Source organism: Hypomesus nipponensis, chromosome 4 (assembly GCF_054491055.1).
Source record: "Hypomesus nipponensis isolate SF chromosome 4, ASM5449105v1, whole genome shotgun sequence".
NCBI classification, from domain to species: domain Eukaryota; kingdom Metazoa; phylum Chordata; class Actinopteri; order Osmeriformes; family Osmeridae; genus Hypomesus; species Hypomesus nipponensis.
Window position 1 is genome coordinate 16502944 of NC_140364.1, and position 21901 is coordinate 16524844.

General features: G+C 49.1%; 2 protein-coding genes across 2 annotated transcripts; one reads left to right on the forward strand and one right to left on the reverse strand.

Annotated features, from left to right (window-relative positions):
- Positions 1–435: 435 nt before the first annotated feature.
- Positions 436–11122, forward strand: dlgap3 (discs, large (Drosophila) homolog-associated protein 3). The gene is given in 12 exon segments (XM_084695840.1): positions 436–1583; positions 4243–4454; positions 4594–4678; positions 4850–5066; positions 6439–6467; positions 6470–7009; positions 7125–7213; positions 8623–8836; positions 9016–9259; positions 9406–9497; positions 9628–9774; positions 10847–11122. Coding segments are annotated over 12 exon segments (3237 nt in total). The 5' UTR covers positions 436–491.
- Positions 11123–16994: 5872 nt separating this feature from the next.
- On the reverse strand, positions 16995–21676 carry LOC146295905 (tissue alpha-L-fucosidase-like). The gene is made up of 8 exons (XM_084697129.1): positions 21150–21676; positions 20909–21043; positions 20631–20768; positions 19740–19845; positions 19040–19240; positions 18524–18714; positions 18313–18412; positions 16995–18227 (listed from the first exon to the last, which is right to left on the reverse strand). Exons 1-8 carry the CDS (start codon positions 21497–21499, stop codon positions 18102–18104), a joined length of 1347 nt encoding a protein of 448 aa, XP_084553255.1. The 5' UTR covers positions 21500–21676; the 3' UTR covers positions 16995–18101.
- Between the last annotated feature and the right edge of the window lie 225 nt (positions 21677–21901).

Consider the following 21901-nt stretch of genomic DNA (forward strand, 5'->3'; position numbering starts at 1 on the left):
GAGCGTGTTGTTGCCTTCTCCATGTACCTGCAGTAAATTGATGGTTAATGTGGTTTTGATGGTTGTGAGCTGATGGGTTGGGTTAGTGGCTTGTTGTCCAGGGTTACGGGATTGAATGGGAGTGAATCGTCAGTCCTCCCTAGGACGCTAAAACAAGGATTGAAGGATTCTCACCAGCCTGTAGATTGGAGCTGTTTTCACAAACAACAAATGGGTTTCAAACAAATTTACACAAATGTGTAAAGTTTGAAATGTGGGTAAAGTTATTACTTTAATAGGTTAATGCCTTTTCAGTGTCTGTGTGTATCTTTCTTTTCTCTGTCTCACTCACTCACACACACACACAAACACTCACACACATATTTACAGCTTTCAGAAGTCAATAGGCATTCTAACCACTGGTTTCTTCTTCCCTGCTTTCAGGTGAGACTGGCGCAGCCCTGTCGCGCCCACAGCGCCCCCTGTCGGCCCGGCCGGCCCACCACGCCCCCATGAGGAGCCACGCCAGCCGCAGCCTGTCCCAACACTCCTCTGGGGGAGGGCCCTGCCACTGCATGCCCGAGGACGGCGAGCCCAGGGTGGGCAGGGATTACCATCACCACCACCCCTCTGAACACTACCAAGACCAGTCGTACTACCCCCCTGGGGGCCCCCCGGAGCCCCTGGCCCTGAAGAGGCACCATGCACACTCTGGGGGGGGGACCTTTCCGCGCTCTCATCCCAGCCAGCACCCCCCCCTGCAGGGGTACGACTCATGCGAGGAGTGCCTGACCACGGTGGTGGGTCCTGGGGGGAAGGTGCACCGGATCCCCCCCGGCCTGCTGGAACAGTTTGAGAAGCAGCTCCCCTTCCAGCCGGACGGCTTCCACACTCTGCAGTATCAGCGCTCGGCCAGCGGGGAGCAGCGCAGTGAGAGCCCCTCTCGCATCCGCCACCTTGTCCACTCTGTCCAGCGACTCTTCGCAAAGTCCCATTCACTGGAGGCGCCGTCCAAGCGGGAGCCCAACGGCATGCGTGGAGGAGGAGAGTACCGGGGTGGGCACCGCAGTGGGGGGGAGGAGGGGGGAGGCCCTGGCCACCAGTCACGCTCCGCCCGGCGATGCAAGTCCCGTGAGCGCAGCAGGAGCGGAGACTCCCGGCACGAGTCTGGCCGGCGGCACCGCAGCAGGACGGCGGGGTGGTGGAGCTCCGACGACAACCTGGACAGCGACAGCAGCTTCCTGGTTACTGGGGGTCCCAGGGGGGGGCGGGGCTACCTGGCAGGCCATGAGAGCCTGGACTCAGCCATTCAGGAGTTGACACTAAAGAAGCCCAGGGGAGGGGGAGGAGGAGGGGGGGGAGGAGGAGCAGGGGGGGGGCAGGGGGCCCTGCCTGCTCCTACACAGGGGGAGTGCATGGCATGCACCAGCATGATGCTGGCGGGAGGCGAGGGGGGTGGAGCCTCCCTGAAGAGGAGCACCTGGTCAGCCATGACGGTCAGCCAGGCTCGGGAGGTGTACCCCTCTGCTAGGGGCGCAGGCCTGGACAAGGCTCTGGTTCCCATGGACAACAAGACAAAGGAGAGGAACTTCCACTACCTGCAGGTGTGTGTGTGTGTGACAGTGAGGGTCCAGACTGACTGGCTGAGAATACAGTACTGTTGGGATGAGTGATGAACACACAGCTGAGACACACACTTATACTTACAAATACTTATACACACACGTACTCACACACACACATGTACATGCGTACGAGCACACACAGGCTGTCACACACACACACATGCATACTGGTTATTTAACTCACTGTCTTTCAATCTCTTCCATTTCTCTTAGTCTCTTTCTTCTCTCACCTGCTCTCTCTACCTCAATTGCTTCTTGTCATTTGAGCACCTCTACTGTCAATGTCTTTGTACCACACACACAAACTCACACACAAACTCACACACAAACTCACACACATTCCCACACACACACACAAACTCACACACTCACACGGTGGTCCCCCTTGCAGGCTGTGTTTCTACAGTAACAGGAGGGATTGACAGCAGCTCTCATCAGGACCACTCAGCTGTGGAGGAGGGGAGGGTGGTCTCTGATAGGAGGAGGGGAAGGTGGTCTCTGATTGGAGGAGGAGAGGGTAGTCTCTGATTGGAGGAGGGGAAGGTTGCCTCTGCTAGGAGGAGGAGAGGGTGGTCTGATTGGAGGAGGGGAGCGTGGTTTCTGATAGGAGGAGGGGAGGGTGGTCTCTGATAGGAGGAGGAGAGGGGGGTCTCTGATAGGAGGAAGGGATGAGAGAGGATGAAGGGATGAGAGGATGAGAGGGGATGCTGAGTGTGTAAACTGACAGCTTTGAGAGGTGGAGGGCAGAGAGCCAACACTGTGGTGAATCTCTGTCCGTCCCTCCTACCCTCCTCCTAGATTTCCTTTCCTCTCAGTCTCCTACCTCCTCTCTCTAGTTTACTCTCTCTCAAGCCCCCCTCCTATCTTCATCTTTCTCTCCTTTCTTCTCTATCCTCCTTCCTCTAAGCCATTGTCCCTTTTTCTCTGTAGGTTTATCAGGAAGGAGGGAGAGAGGAAGATAAATTTGGGGTGGTGAAAGAAGGGAGGAGAGAAAAAGAGGGATATGAGGATGTAGGATAGTGAGATAGTAACCCCTAGCTGATGCAGAGGGGGAGGGGGTTGGAGCTAAACAGATTAAACTGAATCATGTCTTTAAAGTAATGACCTTTAAAAACACACTTGGCTGGACATAGCCATGCACCCAGGACATGTGTGCACCGTGTGTGTACATGAGTGACTCACACAGGCACTCACACACACACAAGAACACACGCACACACAAACATACTGATGAAAATATGTCTGTCTCTTTTTGGTTTCTGTCTGCTTACCCCCCCTCTCTCTCTCTCCTTCTCCTTCTCCACCTTTCTCTCTCTCTCCATTTCTCCCTCCTTCTCTCTCCCTTCCTCTTTCTGTCCCTCCCTCTCTCCCTCTCTCTCTGTATCAGTGTTTTTCTAGTTGTCAGAGTTTCTCTCTCTCTGTAAGTCTTCACCTATGTTTCTCCCCATCCTCATTACTGCTCTCTGGTGCAGCATGTGTGTGCGTGCAAGTTTTTGTTCCTTAATGTATGCTACATGTGTGCATGTGCATGCACATCCAGATAGGTGTCTGTCTGAGTGTGCGTGTGTGTGTCTGTGTTGTGGTAACCACTGAGGTGAGCCGCATACAGTCTAAGCACAACAGAGGCAGAGGTCATAGTCAGATTAAAGGGTCATAATCAGATTAAAGGGCCAGGGTCAGATTAAAGGGCCAGGGTCAGATTAAAGGGCCAGGGTCAGATTAAAGGGCCAGGGTCAGATTAAAGGGTCATGGTCAGATTAAAGGGCCAGGGTCAGATTAAAGGGTCAGGGTCAGATTAAAGGGCCAGGGTCAGATTAAAGGGCCAGGGTCAGATTAAAGGGTCATGGTCAGATTAAAGGGCCAGGGTCAGATTAAAGGGTCAGGGTCAGATTAAAGGGCCAGGGTCAGATTAAAGGGCCAGGGTCAGATTAAAGGGTCATGGTCAGATTAAAGGGCCAGGGTCAGATTAAAGGGTCATGGTCAGATTAAAGGGTCAGGGTCAGATTAAAGGGCCAGGGTCAGATTAAAGGGTCATGGTCAGATTAAAGGGTCAGGGTCAGATTAAAGGGCCAGGGTCAGATTAAAGGGTCAAGGTCAGATTAAAGGATCAGGGTCAGATTAAAGGGTCAGATTGAAGGGTCAAGTTGAACGGTCAGGAGTCAGGGTCTGACTCTCCTTCTGCTGAGGGGACCACACCTCATGCTGTATAGGGTTCACACATGTTGTCAACACGAAGCAGTTTCCTCATAACATAACCTGTGGGTGATGCAACAGCAAGTACATCTGCCTGGTGATTATGGTGATGTTGGATTAGTTAGGTGATTACCAGCCTGTACTAACCTGTGATGTTTGATTAGTTAGGTGATTACCAGCCTGTACTAACCTGTGATGTTGGGTTAGTTAGGTGATTAACCTGTATGCATCATACTATGAAAACACGATTCATTACAGTAATGACACTCCCATGTTATAAATGTGGATGTCTATGCGTGTGTGTGCATTCTCATGTGTGTATCTGTGGATCTGTGTGTGTGTTCATCTGTGTGTGTCTACCTGTGTGTGTGTGTGTGTGTTTGTATCTACCTGTGTGTTTGTATCTACCTGTGTGTGTGTTCACCTGTGTGTGTGTGTGTGTCAGGTTCCCTCAGGCGAGTGGGGCGTGTTCCCGGGGGAGATCCCCTGCAGGAGGATGAGGAGTGGCAGCTACATCAAGGCCATGGGGGATGAAGACAGCGGGGAGGACAGCCCCCAGGCCTCACCCCAGACCCCAGCCCTCCCCCCAGCCTCCCCCCGGACCTCCGCCCTGGCCCAGAGAGACGCTTTCAGGAGGTCCATCAGCATGGACCAGAGGTCCTGCACCTCTAAGTAGGGCTCAGTGCTCACATGCATGTACACATCCAATAGCATCCACACACAAGCACATCCACACATCCTTTCAATCATCTCATATCTTAGTGTTTGTGAGGGTAAAGCAGCAGTGTGTTTCCAGGTCCTCCTGTCAGCAGTGTACAGACTCCCACCCAAAGAACCACGGTCGATCTCGTAGCTACACTCGCTCTCTCACCAGCTCACAGGTAGCACCCTGCACCTAGACAGCACCGTGTGAGAGAGAGAGAGAGAGAGAGAGAACATGTGTGTGTGTGAGAGAGAGAGAGAGAGAGAGAGAGAGAGAGAGAGAGAGAGAGAGAGAGAGAGAGAGAGAGAGCATTTGAGTGTGTGTGTGACCCTGTGCTCTGTGTGTCCAGCTCGGGGCCAGTCTGAGCCGGCAGTTTGAGGTGGTGTGTGAGAGTATGTTTGGGGGGGCGGAGTCCCCCGCTGTGGAGGCCCTCGACCTACCTGGATCCTTCCGCACCCGTAGCCATAGTTACGTCCGCGCCATCCAGGCTGGTTGTTCCCAAGACGACGACTGCCTGTCTGTCTTCTCCATGTCGGGTCCTCAGGGAAGCTTAAAGAGCGGAGCTGGTGAGTTCATCCCTCTTCCCTCCCTTCATCCCCCTCTCTCTCCTGCACTTTCTTCTTCACTTTTCTTCTCCTCTCCTTCCCTCTACCTTTCACCTCTCTTATCCACTCTCTCCTTCAATCCCTGTTATCTTTCCTCCCTCCCTCTCTCTCAGACTGATCCTGTCCACGGTATGTGCGTTCTACAGTACGATCGTTGCTGCTTTAGAGGGCTAATATTTCCTGGCTTAGACCTGCAAATCCCCCTGAGATGTATTAAAGCCTGTGATAAGTGTCATATACATACACACACACACATACAAACACCTACACACACACATACAAACACCTACACACACACGTACACACACACATTCACTGCAGGGAGCTTGTCTTTCTGGAGGCTCATCACGTCTTGGCAGGTTGAAAATAAAGAACCATAAGAGAGAGAGAGGAGAGACAGGGGGAGTGTGTGAAAGAGAGGGAGAGAGAGGAGAGGAGAGACAGGGGGAGTGTGTGAAAGAGAGGGAAAGAGAGAGAGGAGAGACAGGGGGAGTGTGTGAAAGAGAGGGAGAGAGAGAGAGGAGAGACAGGGGGAGTGTGTGAAAGAGAGGGAGAGAGAGAGAGGAGAGACAGGGGGAGTGTGTGAAAGAGAGGGAGAGAGAGAGAGAGAGGAGAGACAGGGGGAGTGTGTGAAAGAGAGGGAGAGAGAGAGAGGAGAGACAGGGGGAGTGTGTGAAAGAGAGGGAGAGAGAGGAGAGGAGAGACAGGGGGAGTGTGTGAAAGAGAGGGAGAGAGAGAGAGGAGAGACAGGGGGAGTGTGTGAAAGAGAGGGAGAGAGAGAGAGGAGAGACAGGGGGAGTGTGTGAAAGAGAGGGAGAGACCGAGAGAGGGAGTGAAGAAAAGGGTATATTTACAGTCTGCGTGCTCTCAACTCTTCGGTTTAATATTCCTCTCAGGTTTAATATTCCTCTCAGGAAATTGCTTTATGGTCTTAAAAAATGAGTAAAGTTAGCTCTAAGGACAGTACCCTGACAGTCATTGCATCTGTGCCCCTCCTCTTTCTCCCTCTCTCTCCCTTTCTTCTTTCCTCTCTGAAAATGAAACCAACAAAACAAACCATACAGCCTCTATCTCTGAAATTTAGGATGTCGGTATGCTGAAAAACAAACATTTGCTCTTCTTAATAATGACTTTATCTCTTTATCTCCCTGTTCATCCCTTTTTCCCCATCTCCTTCCTCCCTTCCTTCCAGCTCTGTCCTATAGTAAGGCTCCACCCTTCCTCTGTTACATGTTGACTTGCTGTCCATAAAGTTTTCCTACCTGCCATTGGTTGAAATTCAAAATGTGTCTCTTGCCTCCCCTCTCCTCTCCCCTGCCTCTCCCCCCTTCAGTCTTCCCCAGCCGAAAGGGTGGCCCCCCTCCCCCCTCCCCCCGCGCATGTCCAAGTCCTCCCTCTCTGTGCATGCTCAGAGCTCCACCGAGTCCACCCAGGATGCCTACTTCCAGAGCACAGGCCAGCCCCCACCCTCCCAGCCCCCACAGGGCCCCCAGGGCTCGGGGCCCAGACACCCCCGGCAGCACAGCAACTCGGTGGACCTGGGGGGCTCCGAGGGCCCCTCCTCCGGGCAGACGTCAAGGGCCGGAGGGGGTTACTACACAGGTACCGCACCACGCGGGGGACACGGCCGGCTACACAGCAACTCAGCAGAGAGCCTGGAGGGGGGGTCCAGGGAGCTGGTGCCCTACGCGGGCGGGGGGACCATGAGGAACAGGCACAGCGGCTCCGCTGACAGCCTGCTGGAGGGGCCGGGGGGCAGGGGGGGCAGGGGAGGAAGGGCTGGTGGCAGCCTGGGGAAGGCTTCCCTCCCCCAAAACAGCGTGGCACTGTGCAGGTCTGGAGGAGGAGGGGCAGGGCAGGAGGACGGGAGAGGACACAGGTGGAGGCCGTCAATTGCTGTGCAGGTGAGGGAGGGGTGAGGGGGGGGGGGGGGTAAGGCAGGGGGAGTGAGAGGGAGGGGGGATGGAGGGTTGCACTATTTGAACTGTACAGTCTGTCTAACAGGTGTGTGTGTGTCAGGTGGACAGCTCAGAGACCCTGTCAGACTCGGAGACTGAGGGCCTGAGAGAGGTCAACTCTGTAGGGGTGCAGGTGGAGGACGACAAGAGGTACTCATCATCATCATCCTCACCCTTATCATCATCATTCTCACCCTCATCATCATCCTCACCTTCATCATCCTCTCCCTCACCATCCTCACCCTCATCATCATCGTCACCTTCATTATCATCCTCACCTTCATCATCCTCACCATCATCCTCACCATCATCCTCACCCTCATCACCATCATCATCATAGTACTCCTAACACACCAGCATCCGAGTCAGTCATCATCATAATATACTCAGTCTCTCGCTCTATTTCTCTCCCTCATTCTTTCGCTCTATTTCTCTCTAACGCCTGGGACACACTGGCTGCGATTGCCTGCAATCTGCAGCGATCGTTTCATCAAGTGGTCGAATTTTTTCACTAGACGCTTGCAAAATCGGCTGCAGGATGATAAAATACACCATATTAGTTGATATATTTGAATAAAAAAACATGTTATTAAGATTTTACTACATTAATTGTAGACTCGGTGAACATTTGTAAAATAACGTTTTTAATATTACTTTGGAGGCCTTCGTACTTTACCAATATTCACCCTATATAAAACCTAAAAACTACACAATGTTGGTAACAAACGGCCGTTCCATGTGGTTACCCTGATAAAAACGAATGAAAATAAACAGATTGATCTGTTGAGCCAGCATGCCCGTAGTTGTTTTGTTTGTTTGAGAGAAACGAGTTGTCACGCGTTGCACACAACACACACGCGTGCAGACATAGCCTACCGTGAGAGAATCCCAAGTTGATTTAAAAAATCAGTGAGAAATTCAAGGAGATGGACGCAGTACCGGTCCTAGCACATTTGGCGCCCTAGGTAAGATTTATCACCAGCACCCCCCCCCTCGTAGCACCCCCCCCACCAGCACCCCCCCCTCGTAGCACCCCCCCCACCAGCACCCCCCCCCTGGGAGCACCCCCCCCACCAGCTCCCCACCCCTCGTAGCACCCCCCCCACCAGCACCCCCCCCTTGTAGCACCCCCCCCCACCAGCTCCCCCCTGGGAGCACCCCCCCCACCAGCTCCCCCCCCCTCGTAGCACCCCCCCATCAGCACCCCCCCCCTGGGAGCACCCCCCCCCACCAGCTCCCCCTGGGAGCACCCCCCCCACCAGCTCCCCCCCTCGTAGCACCCCCCCCATCAGCACCCCCCCCCTGGGAGCACCCCCCCCACCAGCTCCCCCCCCCTCGTAGCACCCCCCCCATCAGCACCCCCCCCCTGGGAGCACCCCCCCCCACCAGCTCCCCCCTGGGAGCACCCCCCCCACCAGCACCCCCCCCCCCCTGGTGATAACTTTTCCTGTGTCTCTATTTCTATAACACTCACCTATCTCTTCTTCCTCTCCTATAACCTCTCTCCTCTCTCTCTCTCTCTAAATGCTCTCTCTATCTCCTCTTGTCTCTCCTTCCAGGAGGGCTCGTTTCCGCCGTTCCAACAGTGTAACGGCGGCCGTACAGGCAGACCTGGGCCCAGATGGGGCCTTCCTTCTGGGCCCCCCCCCCCAGGACAGGGGCCTTCAGTTCAGCTGTTCCTTCCAGAGGCACTCCTCTGAGCCAGAGTCGGCCGGCCAGTACGCAGAGTACCAGCGCACAGTGCACACACAGGGCCAGTGGGCCTACCGAGAGGTGAGTAGACTGGAGGGGCTAGGGGGCTGGGGGCTTACCGAGAGGTGAGCAGACTGGAGGTAGGCTTCCATATATTATAGCAATTATCTCCTTTCATCTCCGTTCTTCTTTCCTCCTCCTCCTCTCCTTCTCCTCCTTTGCTCATCTTCTCCTCCTCCTCTCTTCCTCCTCACCTCCAGGGAGGCTACTCCCCAGACTCCTGCCCCCCCCTGCACCCCCCCCTGCCCCCGCGTGCCCACTCCCCCCTGCCTCTCCTGTCCTCCCTGGAGGGCCCTGGCAGCCTGCCAGACTCCACCCGTGCCTCGCCCTGCCCCCGTGAGGGAGAGATCTTCCTGCGCCTGCTGCAGACGGAGGTGGAGAGGATGGAGGGATGGTGCCAGAGCATGGAGCGAGAGGCAGAGGACAAGAAGCTGCCAGAGGAAGGTGGGTGGAGAACAGGTGGAGGGTCAGGCACTGTAGCAGGAGGGAGGAACTGAAGCAGGATGAATGGAGGGAGGAAGGGATGGATGGATTTCTGAATACTTCCTGGTTACTTCCTACTTCCTGTCCCCTTCCTGTGCTGTGTGTAGTTTTGGAGCAGATCAGGAGTGCCGTGGGCGCTGCCCAGATGCTCATGTCTCAGAAAGTCCAGCAGTTCTTCCGCCTGTGCCAACAGAGCGTGGTGAGTGAGTGAGTGAGTGAGTGTGTGTGTGCGTGTAAGTGTGAGTGAGTCGGTATGTGGATATCAGAGATCCAAATCAAAGCTTCAAATACATTTAAATCAACACACCCTCCACCCCCGTCCTCCCCAGGACCCGTCTAGCTTCCCGTCCCCACCCCCCCAGGACCTGGCTGGCTGCTGGGACCTGCTGCAGCTCAGCATGGACGACGTGTGTCTGCTGTTCCAGGACCTCCAGAGACTGAAGGACTCCGGCTGGAAGCTGCTGCCCGACAAGAAGGTGAGTGGGTTAGGGTGCTGGGGTGGTGGCAGCTCTCCTCCTCTTCCTCTCTCAGCCCTCCTCCTCCTCCTCCTCTTCCTCCTCCTCTTCCTCTCTCAGCCCTCCTCCTCCTCCTCCTCTTCCTCCTCCTCTTCCTCTCTCAGCCCTCCTCCTCCTCCTCCTCCTCCTCCTCCTCCTCCTCTTCCTCTCTCAGTCCTTCTCCTCTTCATCCTCCTCCAGATAAAGTTTCTGCAACAAAATGGCTCCTGAATGGAATTGTTTGTAGATGTTTGGTCGATACAAGGCCTTCAAACAGCTTTGCTGCTTCTTTTATCAATGTTTACATTATTATACTATTTAAATGTACCAGCATGTCTCAAACTGGGGAGGATCTCGTATTAGAGGTGTGTGGTATAGAGAGATGAGACTTCAGTATGGGCATAAACATTTATATACAGTATCTTAAAATATGATTTAGAACAATTGAATCGTTTAAATAATTCCATGACATTTCAGTATCACTGAAGTGGAATGTCTATTTCAGTTCCAGTCAGTTAGTGGACGTGTTTGTGTGTGTTAACAACCAGGTCCTTCTATGAAACCCTAACCCAACCAGGTCCTTCTATGAACTAACTCAGGTCTTTCTCTTCCACTTCTCCATCTGTCATTTTCATGCTTTGATCCATATTCATCCATATTCAATCCTGCTCTTGTCCCGAAATGTGTTGTTTTAATCCTAAATATAATGATATTACATGGTTTCACCTCTTTGTGCAAACAAATCTAACACGCCCCTCCCTGTCATGGCCTTGTTATCCATTTATGACATCATAATCCCCCTTTGCATTTATTACATAATGATCACTCCTCCTTTTACATTTATGACATCATCATCCCCTTTCCATGTATGACATCATCATCACCCCCCTCTCCATGCATTACATCATCCTCACCCCACCTTTCATATGTATGGCATCATCATCATCCCCTCTCCATTTATGATATCATCATCACCCCCCAATTTCCATGTATGACATTATGATCACCCCCCCTTTCCATTTATGACATCATCGCACCTCTGCCCACATAACAGGATGACAATAAGCCACCTCCTCCGTTACCTAAGAAACCGCTGGGTGGGGTGGGAGGCGGCCTACGTGCGGACAGTGTGGGGGCAGGGCTGCTGGTGCCGAGGGGTGGGGCCGGGGGCGGGGCCAGGATGCTGCCCTTGAAGGAGAAGTCTCTGGACCTGCCAGATACACGCAGGAGGCTGCAGACCAAGAGGGCCGCTTCCTTCAGACAGAACTCAGCCACGGAGAGCGCTGACAGCATCGAGATCTTTATCCCAGAGGCCCAGACTAGGCTGTGAACAGACTGGGCCTCTCTGTCTCTCTTTGTCTCTCTCTCTCTGTCTCTGTGTCTCTCTCTGTCTGTCTCTGTCTCTGTCTCTCTCTCTCTCTCTCTATCTCTCTCTCTCTCTTAGTCTCTTGCTCTCTGTCTCTCTGTCTGTCTCTGTCTCTCTCTCTTTCTTAGTCTCTTGCTTTCTGTCTCTCCAGCTGTCCACCTACTTTTTCTCCTATCTACCTCTTCCTACTAGAATCATCCCCCATGACTCATCCTTCCTCTCGCCCTCCATGTTCCTGCTACATCTGATCCCCCTGTTTGGCCAGTGCTGGTGAAGCACATGGCCCAGTCCAGTACTCACCATGAATCACAGAGACAAACCTCAGAAACCATCATGGAGACAGTTAGCCTGACACCCGACTTTAATCACTCTGAATCAGACAAAGTAGAGGAAGAGAGGAGAGGCTGGTGGGAGGAGTCTAGTGCTCATGGCATGAGTGTGTCTGTGTTCCTCGTAGTGGTGCTCCTGCAGAGGAAACAAGTGCTCCAAAAGGAACTGTAGAACACGGTTCGATAATGACATTGATATTTATTTTTCACAGGTTGGTCTGAACACTATCAAAACAGACACATCAGATGACCCCAGATTAACCTTGACTATGTTTTCATAAGAGAACAGACACATCCTCTGAGGGCAGGCAGGTGAGGCAGACTCAGCATTCAGACAACAGAAACCAGTCTGCAGTGAAAACCTAGTGCTTGTCTACCGAAAGATGTACTGTCGACCTCTCCTCTGAGTGTAGCATCTCTTCCTAACCCTGACATTCACCTCTCTGTGTGGGGACTCTATCCAGCTCTTTGAAGGCATGTGTGTTTTCACACGCAGCTGGCATGTGCCAGTGGAAGTGTAGCTTAGCTGTGCAGATCTGACAGCCAGAGAGCATCATAAGCAGAATCCTGTCATGTTTTCTTTTAACATATTTCTGATGTTGAACCTTTCAATGTGGATGAGTGGGGTGGGGGGCTGAAGGCTGCTTTTTAAGCGCTTTGAGACTTTACAGAATGGGTTCCTTCTTTCACTGTGAGACAATGGCGCCCCCATGTGGCCAACTGGTTCCTGCTGGGCCCTGAGCATCACGAGAGGTGGTTCTGCCCGGTCCCTTGCCAGTTACAGATGTAGATACAGATGTATCTGTATACTTGTATACGACAGATATACATTCGTATGAACTCGCACTGGATCACCTGGTCAGCTCCAGATCATCCAGGGAAACACTCAACAATACACCCAATCAGAGCAAAGAGGAATCTCAATATCTGCAGAGGATTTGTTTGCTCCCCTCCCTCCCACACCCCTTTCTTCTCCTATAACCCTCTCTCTTCTCCTCTCCTTTAACCCTCTCTCTTCTCCTCTCCTTTAACCCTCTCTCTTCTCCTCTCCTTTAACCCTCTCTCTTCTCCTCTCCTTTAACCCTCTCCTCTAACTCTCCCTCCTCTCCTCTCTAACCCTCTCTCTTCTCCTCTCCTTTAACCCTCTCCTCTAACTCTCCCTCCTCTCCTCTCTAACCCTGTCTCTTCTCCTCTCCTTTAACCCTCTCCTCTAACTCTCTCTCCTCTCCTCTCTAACCCTCTCTCCTCTAATCCTTTCTCATCCCTTCTCCTCTCCTCTAACTCTCTCTCCTCTCCTCTCTAACCCTCTCTCCACTAATCCTCTCTCACTCTCTCTCTCCTTTCAATCCCTCTCTCCTCTCAACTATCCCTCTTTCCTCTCCTCTATCCCTCTCTCCTTTCAAGTGTGTGACACAAACAGGGGAATCCACTCCAGTTCATCCCCATAAAGGACACAGACAACCTCCTATGTATTATATAAGATGAATCCTCCCTCCAGAACTACAAGGCTGGAAAAAGGAAGCAGGATGATAATGTGTGTGTGTGTGGCTCACATGGTGTACTATAGGAGCAGTAACAATGACATTATTGATGAGTTGGTTGCCGTTGAAAAGAGGTTTGTGTGCACTCATGTTTGTGAGTGCCATTTTCCATCTTGTTTTGTCTCCAAGGAGATGGTATGGTATGTTTCTCTAAGCATAGTACAGTAGCATGATCCAACTGTAGTCCCATTGTAGTTTATACTTTGGACAATTTCATTTTAAAGAAACTGTATGTGTGTGTGACAGAGAGACAGTGGCAAAAACGTGGAGCTCAATTTAAAAGAAAAAAACAACAACATATAAACCCTAATCCTCCATTTTGAAAAAAGACAGAATCTCACAAGCATGACTTGGCTTTTTTTCTAAATATTTGAAATGGACTGCAATGAAAATGAAATATTTTAATGGGAGATGTATATTTTATAAAGTTATTTACATTTATAGAGTAGTAGAGATGAAGAGTACAATATATATGTACAGTACAAAGAGAATCTATAATGTGAAATACAGTATTATGAACTATACGTAGCATCGTGTAATATTACTACTATGTGGCATATTCAGACGCTGTACTCATCAGACTGATGATGATAACAGGGTACAAACTGGAGAGAGAATTCTGCCAGGTAACACTTGCTCTTTACACTTTACCTGGCCTTCTCTCCTCTCCCCCTCCATCTCTCTCTCTTCCTCATCCCCCCCTCCCTCTCATATCCTTCTATGAACTAACTCTGTGTGCCTAACCATGTGTGGGCTTCATTTGATCTATACAGCTTTATGCATTATATAGATAATACAGACATGTGCATTATCTCAAAATAATTGATATTGTGTTTTACATTTTACTGTATTAACTAAAACCCTTCTTACATATAATCACTTTATTCCACATACTCTTTCTCTCTCTCTCACATACACACAGACACCCACTCACTCACACACACACACACACACCAATACATGCACACACACTCTTTCATGTACTGGAGGTTAGAAGAATACAGAGAAGCCTGCTGTATGGTGTTTCAATGTTGCATGCTTTATATCGTATCCATGATACAGCCATGTGAAATATTTAGTCCATCTATCAACGATACACTAACATTCTCTTTACTTGAAAAACTGTTTAATGAAGTATCTCCAGAACAGGGATGCTCGGGGTTTATCTGGTGGATAGCCTCCTTTAGCCTACAGACTGATCTTTTCTAGTGCTACCTAGATCTGTTCTAGCTTCTATTGAACACACAAACACGTTCACACATGAACACACACACGTTCACACATGCACATACATGCAAACACATATTTATGTGAACATTGCATCTGAACTTAAAATGCCACCTTGAGATCCCGTGTCGAAAAGCTTTTTCAGAGTTGTGTGAGACAACCCTCTTGAATCAAGCACAAACAGCTGAGTCACTGTGAACAACTTTAGTCCCTCTGACAGGACTGCCGTGGAGGGATACTAGGAGAGGTAAACAGGCCTCAGTTTGGTATCCATCCACTGACTGTTTTCTTTCTCCTTGATCTCTCTTTTTATTATTTCAAACTATTTAATAATGGGAGATGGCTAAACCCAAGTGAGTTGTGGTGTTGTTAGCAATGTAGTTTGTTAGTGGCCATCTTGCCTTTTACGAAGGAAACACGTTTTTCTTTCCATGGGCGATTGTGGTTGCCATACAAACGTTGTTCTACAAAGTTGATGAACATTGTTGACAGTAGGGCTGGTTCTCTTTCCTTGGGGTCACCCCAGCACTCACAAACACTCAACAGACATTTTGGAACAGAAGGACAATCCCAACGTTCTGGAACAGAAGGACAATCCCAACGTTCTGGAACAGAAGGACAATCCTAACAATCTGGAATAGAAGGACAATCCCAACGTTCTGGAACAGAATGACAATCCTAACATTCTGGAATAGAAGGACAATCCCAAACCCGCCGTAGTACCTCAACCTCTAGCCCAGATTCTACAACACAAGCATGGAGCCTTGGTAAAGCATTCTAGAAATGAGGGGCACAGTCTCAGAGTAGCCTGTCCTAACCTTGCATCCTGGAGAGGCCTATAGTCACACTGAGCCCAAAACCAGTATATCGCCAGTATCTCCTAGACTTGTCGTGACAAGGCTGTAGTCACAGGTGGAAGTGTTCAGTGGTAGCGTGTGTGTGATGTAGCATGGACCGTCCACACAGTAACCTTGGCTCACATGGACCCGTGTGGGCTTGTAGACAACAACAGAGTAATTACTGTGTAATTACATATATACTAATCACCCTTATGTTTAACTACATGTAAATATTATGTTGCCAATGGACGTTAATCTTACCAATATGACATAGAACAATTTTTAGTATTATTAATATAATTATTAGTCCTACTACTTATTATTGCCATGGCTGTCATTATTCTGAATAGTATTGTAATTTAAATGATATGTAATCAAGGGCGTGTTTTGTGTCCAGTCAAAGTAGCCTTTTCTAGGGAGATCACTTTTTGGCTGCAACTGTAGAGGGAGGTAGAAATGGTGACCATGTATGGCGTCAGAGGAGACAGACAGACAGGCTGACAGACAGAACGCTTAGCTGTCCACGGTATGCCGTTTTAGTGACTCCGTCACTTCTGGTCTTGGAGGAAGTAAAACCAGTCTCCTCCCAGATTCTCAGTAGTATTTATATAATGTAGCAAAAACAAACTCCTCTTCTATTTCCACTTTACCTTTCTCTCTCTTGGTGTCTCCTGTCATCCCCAGGCCACCTGCAGGTTTCACACAGAGAGACTGTTCTTTGGATTCAAAATATGTCCGTTTCATGTTCATTTTTTTATACGAGTTTGACTCTGTGTCAAGCTAGGAGATGTGCTCACCAAACAGTATCTGTGTCTTTTATGTCAGTCTGAAAATTGATCACCTGACTTTTACTTTTGTTTTGTAAAGTGGAGTGACAGGAGGATATAGCAATAGTGATGCCATAGTGAAGAACCTGTTTAAGCCACCAATGGATGCACAGATGCATGAAAAAACCATCCTGGTTGGTCTAGAATGCTCCACAGGGGGTGGCCTGAAGATGTGCCAACCAATGAGAGAGAGTGTAGCACAGTTAAAGTATTAATCATAATTATGTTTGGTGTCTTGTGTATATCGCTTTCTTTTGTGCATATATAAAGATATTAATTTATTGATCAATGTTTACTGAGATAGATATGTAGAAAACACTGCTAGCTGAAACCAGAGAAATGGCACACTGTGATGTGGTTTACCCAACACAGAATGTATCCCTGGCAACCGTTGTCCAACATTTTCTAATGGCTTCTATTATTACTATTAATATGATTATTATAAAGCTATTTTTAGCGATTGAAATGAAAAAGGATACTTGTTTGTCTTTGTCTTTCTTTCAAGTTAAATCCCTGAATCCAGTATGACCTGACTCCAACATCAGTATGACCCTACATCAGTATGACCTGACTCCTACATCAGTATGACCCTACATCAGTATGACCTGACTCCTACATCAGTATGACCTGACTCCAACATCAGTATGACCTGACTCCTACATCAGTATGACCCCTACATCAGTATGACCCTACATCAGTATGACCTGACTCCTACATAAGTATGACCCTACATCAGTATGACCCCTACATCAGTATGACCCTACATCAGTATGACCTGACTCCTACATCAGTATGACCCTACATCAGTATGACCCTACATCAGTATGACCCTACATCAGTATGACCTGACTCCTACATCAGTATGACCCCTACATCAGTAGGACCCTAAATCAGTATGACCCTACATCAGTATGACCCCTACATCAGTATGACCCTACATCAGTATGACCCTACATCAGTATGACCCTACATCAGTATGACCTGACTCCTACATCAGTATGACCCTACATCAGTATGACCCTACATCAGTATGACCCCGCACCTCTCCTGCTAAATAAGAAACCACCCGCCCATTAATTAAAAATGTTTTTTTATTGTAAATATTTTACAAAATTGTAAAATAAAATATCTAACTTCTTAATGCAAAAACATTTTAAAATCAAGTTTTGCCCACAGAGAAGTGAAAGATAAAGTGAAGCCTGTGAGACTTAGCCCCGCCCACAAAACAAAAAAATTGGTCAGGAAGTTGGGTCTGTAGAACCCCGGTTGGGGAAAAACGACATCCGAACAGGAGCTGTTCGGACCAATCAAATTGTCAGTGCGGGCTTTATACGATGATGGACAGATGATCAACAGTAGCGTAATCAACCACGTCACAAGAGCGCTTGAGTTGAATTCGTTTTCAACAAACATGGCTACCGCTGGAGAGCTGAGATGTTATGATTCTGCCATCGAGTTTGTTTTAGAAGACATCGACACCGCATCAATTTTGAAAGAAGAACAGAGGAACACGATGAAGGCATTTGTCGATCGAAAATATGTTTTTGCCGTCCTTCCTATGGGATTCGGTAAAAGTTAACATATTACGTTGCTCTGATTGGTTGTAGGTCTATCCAATTGAGCAAAGAGGCATTTGTTTTACGAGTTCGGTTGAAACATTCCCAATACTCACAGCCCAACTGAGGTTTCTAAGACTCATATTCTGACAAGAATATTATGAGTATGACAACGTCAGGCTATGTGAGACCACCACTAACCCTAAAACCTTCATTCACAACCATCCTCTGATTAAAACAACGATCTTCTGATTAAAACAACCATCTTCTGATTAAAACAACCATCTTCTGATTAAAACAACCATCTTCTGATTAAAACCACCATCTTCTGATTAAAACCACTATCTGCTGATTAAAACATCGCAATTAACAATCAAAGGCTTTTCAAAAAAGGACTACAGAGAGTGACAAAGTGATCAAAATATGAATCTGACTCATTCAGAGCATCGTAGTACAATTAAACTACTGACAAATGTGATCCTTGATTGATCCCTGTGAGCATGTGAGGACTCTCACACCTGCACAGCCCCCAGCCTGTTGTCCTAGTTGCTGGTACCCCATCATCAGGTCAGTATGACTGAGGCAGCAGTACCAGATGCTGGTGCTACAAGGCTCCAGGTGGATCTACTGCACACTTTCCAGCCGCAGCGTCCAGGCCTGGCCGGGGGTGAAAGGGAGCTCAGGCAGCAACACGATGAGGCCCGAGGGGAGCAGGGGAGCCCAGCTCAGGCCCTGGCCCAGCAGGGTCACCTGGTACAGGGTTAAAGGTCAACACTGTAGCATACAGATGTTGTGCACTGCACAATAACGATGAACAAGCTAGTGATGCCCTTACTGTGGTGGTCTCGCTTGTCAGGGGTGCAGACAGCTTGAGGGTCGCTGTCGGAGGCTTGGTGAGAAGAAAGGCATACACACTGGTCCCTTTAGAAGTATACCTGAGAGGAGAGGGAGGGGAGAGAGAGACAGAGACACAAACAATAGGCATCAGAGGGTCCCTCCCACAGTGAGTCCCTAATCCCTCCTCCCTCCTCCCTCCTCCCCCTCACCAGATCGGCAGGGAGGTGTTCTCCATCTGCACCCTCCAGGGTTGGGAGCCATAGATGGCTTCCCCGTTGACCCCCAGCCAGGCCCCCATGCCCCTCAGCCTCTCCTCAAACAGGGGGGGCAGCATCCCGTCTGGGGTGGGGCCCACGTTCAGCAGGTAGTTACCTCCCATGGCAACCGTGGTCACCAGGTCCTGTTTAAAAATCAACAGCAATGAACAAACAGGAAGAAGGGATGTCAGGGTTTTTCCTGCGTTGAAAAAGCTAAGGCGGCCCGCCTAAGGCTTTTCTCACTCCGCCATATTGTCCCCATATTGCTGTGATTCGGCCATCCCACAAGCCTGCACCGCTAGTGAGTTTATAATGCAGTATCCGTAGAAGACGATGACCAACCTAGTTAAGCCTATTTTTTTGCCAGGAAAACTCCTGGATGTGTGAGCATGAGCTGCCCTGCAGGCCCTGTGGAAAAAGAATGATGGTTGACAAGGCAAGAACCAATGGGGGAAAGAGAGCCCACACCTGTATAATACTAGGCAGGTCCATCAGCTCAAACATCTTCATGTTTCTACGGTAACCCCAGGAGGCGGTGTCCACAGACGTGCACTTCTCCCACTTGTGATTGGGCAGGACTCCTGGCGTGTACTTGTCTGCACAATTATAGTAGCCGCCATGTTTGCAGGAGCAGCCCGCCCCCCACCTGTCATTAGTCACAATGGTGTCCTGGAGGATGATGGACACAAATACAATACAATCACCAATCATGCTGAAGAAATAAACGCAATGATTACCTTTTACCATGACCACAAACACAGTAAATTACATTGATGTGATCCACAACGTGTTGCTGTATCTCTGTGTGGTAGGTATCAGGGGCAGATCCACAACGTGTTGCTGTATCTCTGTGTGGTAGGTATCAGGGGCAGATCCACAACGTGTTGCTGTATCTCTGTGTGGTAGGTATCAGGGGCAGATCCACAACCTTTCTGCTGGGGTGACCAGGTTAGACCCAGGACTTTTATCTGGGTGCCAAAATAACTAGCAAACTTAGCGTTTAGCAGGTGTGTGTATAGCAGGTGTGTATCTAGCAAAGGTGTGTGTATAGCAGGTGTGTATATAGCAGGTGTGTGTGTAGCAGGTGTGTGTGTATAGCAGGTGTGTGTGTAGCAGGTGTGTGTGTAGCAGGTGTGTGTGTAGCAGGTGTGAGTGCAGTATCCTGCACCTTTACAGGGCTGTCGTTGTAGAGCCAGGCCAGGAACTGTGTGGAGTTCCAGTAGGAATCAGGGGCCTCCCAGTCCCCATCAGACCAGATCAGCTCTGGCTGGTACCTGCACAACAATAAGCATGAAACGTGTGTGTGTTGGGGGAGGGGGACTGTGTGTGCAATAAAAAGTAACAGTGCTTTTTACATGAAGTAATAATCTACTACAAGACCCATTTTACACAAGCCATAAGGAGAACTCAAATTCAGTGCAAGTAAACGATCCATATATTTGTAACCTATAATTATCTCTTTAATAATGCCATAATCTGTGTGTTTGTATTAGACCGCATATTAGAATGGGTTTTTAGGGCAGTGAGTTTCCATCGATTATCTTGACAACTGGGCAGTCTGCAAAGTTCATATTTTGCAGGTGTTCTCTTTATAATCCAACAGAGTGCAGTGCTGCGATTGACGATGTTTGAATAACCATTTAGATATTTTCTAAAAATAATTTGCCGCCAGTTTGGCTTGCTCTTTCTCTTTGGACTCAGCAGCACCAAGCTAAACTCCAAATGGATGTTGCGAGCCGAAAACAGGCATAAGACATTAACAAAAAAATAGTTTGTTTCAAATAATGAGAAATTGATTTTATTATGTTCACAAGTGACTAGAATAGATGATGTGGAGGCAGGGACGGACTGGGAGTAAAAATAGGCCCTGGACTTTGACCCAGACCGGCCCACCAGAACCAATCCGTATCTGCCACCACAGCTGCCCTGTCAATGCATGCTCATCCTGGGTTTGATGTGATGCAAGTTAGGGAGTACCACACTTATCTGTGTGTGTGTGCCACCAACTTTATCACGGGCACTGTGCACTAGTGTAACGTAATTTTAGGGTGTCCTTTACCTTACAACCATGTTGTAAAGCTCTGGCAGCAGCTTATGGAAGACAAAGTCTTGAGTTTTGAAGCCGTTCGCTTTGTCTGCCAGGTATAGGGGATTAAACCATTCAAACAGTGAATTGTAGAGTCCGTAGTGCAACGACCTGGGTGTGACGGAAAAGTAACACAAATCCGTAAAATAAAAGTTATCATTATTTATGTGGTTGTGTTGTGACTGACACTTGGGCCTACTTAAAACATCGATAAAATCCCAAATATATGAGAGAAAGAAGTTTGTTTATACCTGTTGCGTACTGCCTCTCCCAAGTCACCGACGAGGTCTCGGTGTGGCCCGGTGTCAACGGAATTCCAATTCCACGAGTATGGAGACTGCCAGTTAGTGAAGCCCTCGTGATGTTTGGCGGTTAGAACCACGTACCTGAAATCACAGATACATTTCGTATAACTTGCGGGATCTGACAAAGTCTTTCTGTTTAATTTGTAATTTGGAAGCAAGAATATAATCACGAAAATAATTGACTCACTTGGCACCGGAAGATTGAAATATATCGGCCCATTCCTCCGGGTCAAAAAACTGGGCTTGGAACTGGGGCGCAAACTCGGCATAGGTGAACTCTGGAGGATAGTTTTGTTTCATGTAGTCAACATACTTCGGGTCCGTTGGTTGTCCTTCCCAGTGCCACCAGAACCACTCGCTGCCGAACCCTGGTACCGAGAACACTCCCCAGTGTACAAAGATCCCAAATTTTGCTTCGTCGTACCACGACGGTAACGGCCTAGCATCCAAACTGGCCCAGTTCGCTTCATACCGGGCGGCGGTTTTTGACAACAGGAGAGAGACGCACAGCCATACAAAAGCTACCTGAGCAAACATGGTCAAGTAGGCTACTGTCCGGCTTGTCGTTGGTGCACGATGTCCTCTGGTCTAACGCCTATGTCCAACCTACCGCCCCACAGCTCCAGAGAAATACAATTGTTTTTTAACAATAACGAATATGTGGGCTGCTCCTATGGTTCCGGGATGCACATGATGTTATCGTAGTCCACCACGCGACTCTGGTCATATGACTGTCTAACCAATCAAATAGGAGAAGGAAGGAAGAACAACGAGTTTGGTGTTTTTTGTTGTTGCACAAATGTAGATATGGGGGGTATTCCAGGTAGCGGGTTTAACAAACTCTGAGATTAACCCTGAACTCTGAATTGAGTTACTCTAACATGGGAAACTCCGAAAATTCGGTTCCAAAAAAGCTGATATGAATTTGTTAACTCAACT

Bases quoted from the DNA above. Each gene is read 5' to 3' on its own strand.
- LOC146295905 (XM_084697129.1), bottom strand. From the start codon at position 21,499: ATGTTTGCTCAGGTAGCTTTTGTATGGCTGTGCGTCTCTCTCCTGTTG. The intron at 21,044-21,149 runs GTGAGTCAATTA...CTGTGATTTCAG, and splicing joins TTTCAATCTTCCGGTGCCAA to GTACGTGGTTCTAACCGCCA. The intron at 19,846-20,630 runs GTAAAGGACACC...ATTGTTGTGCAG, and splicing joins CTTTACAACATGGTTGTAAG to GTACCAGCCAGAGCTGATCT.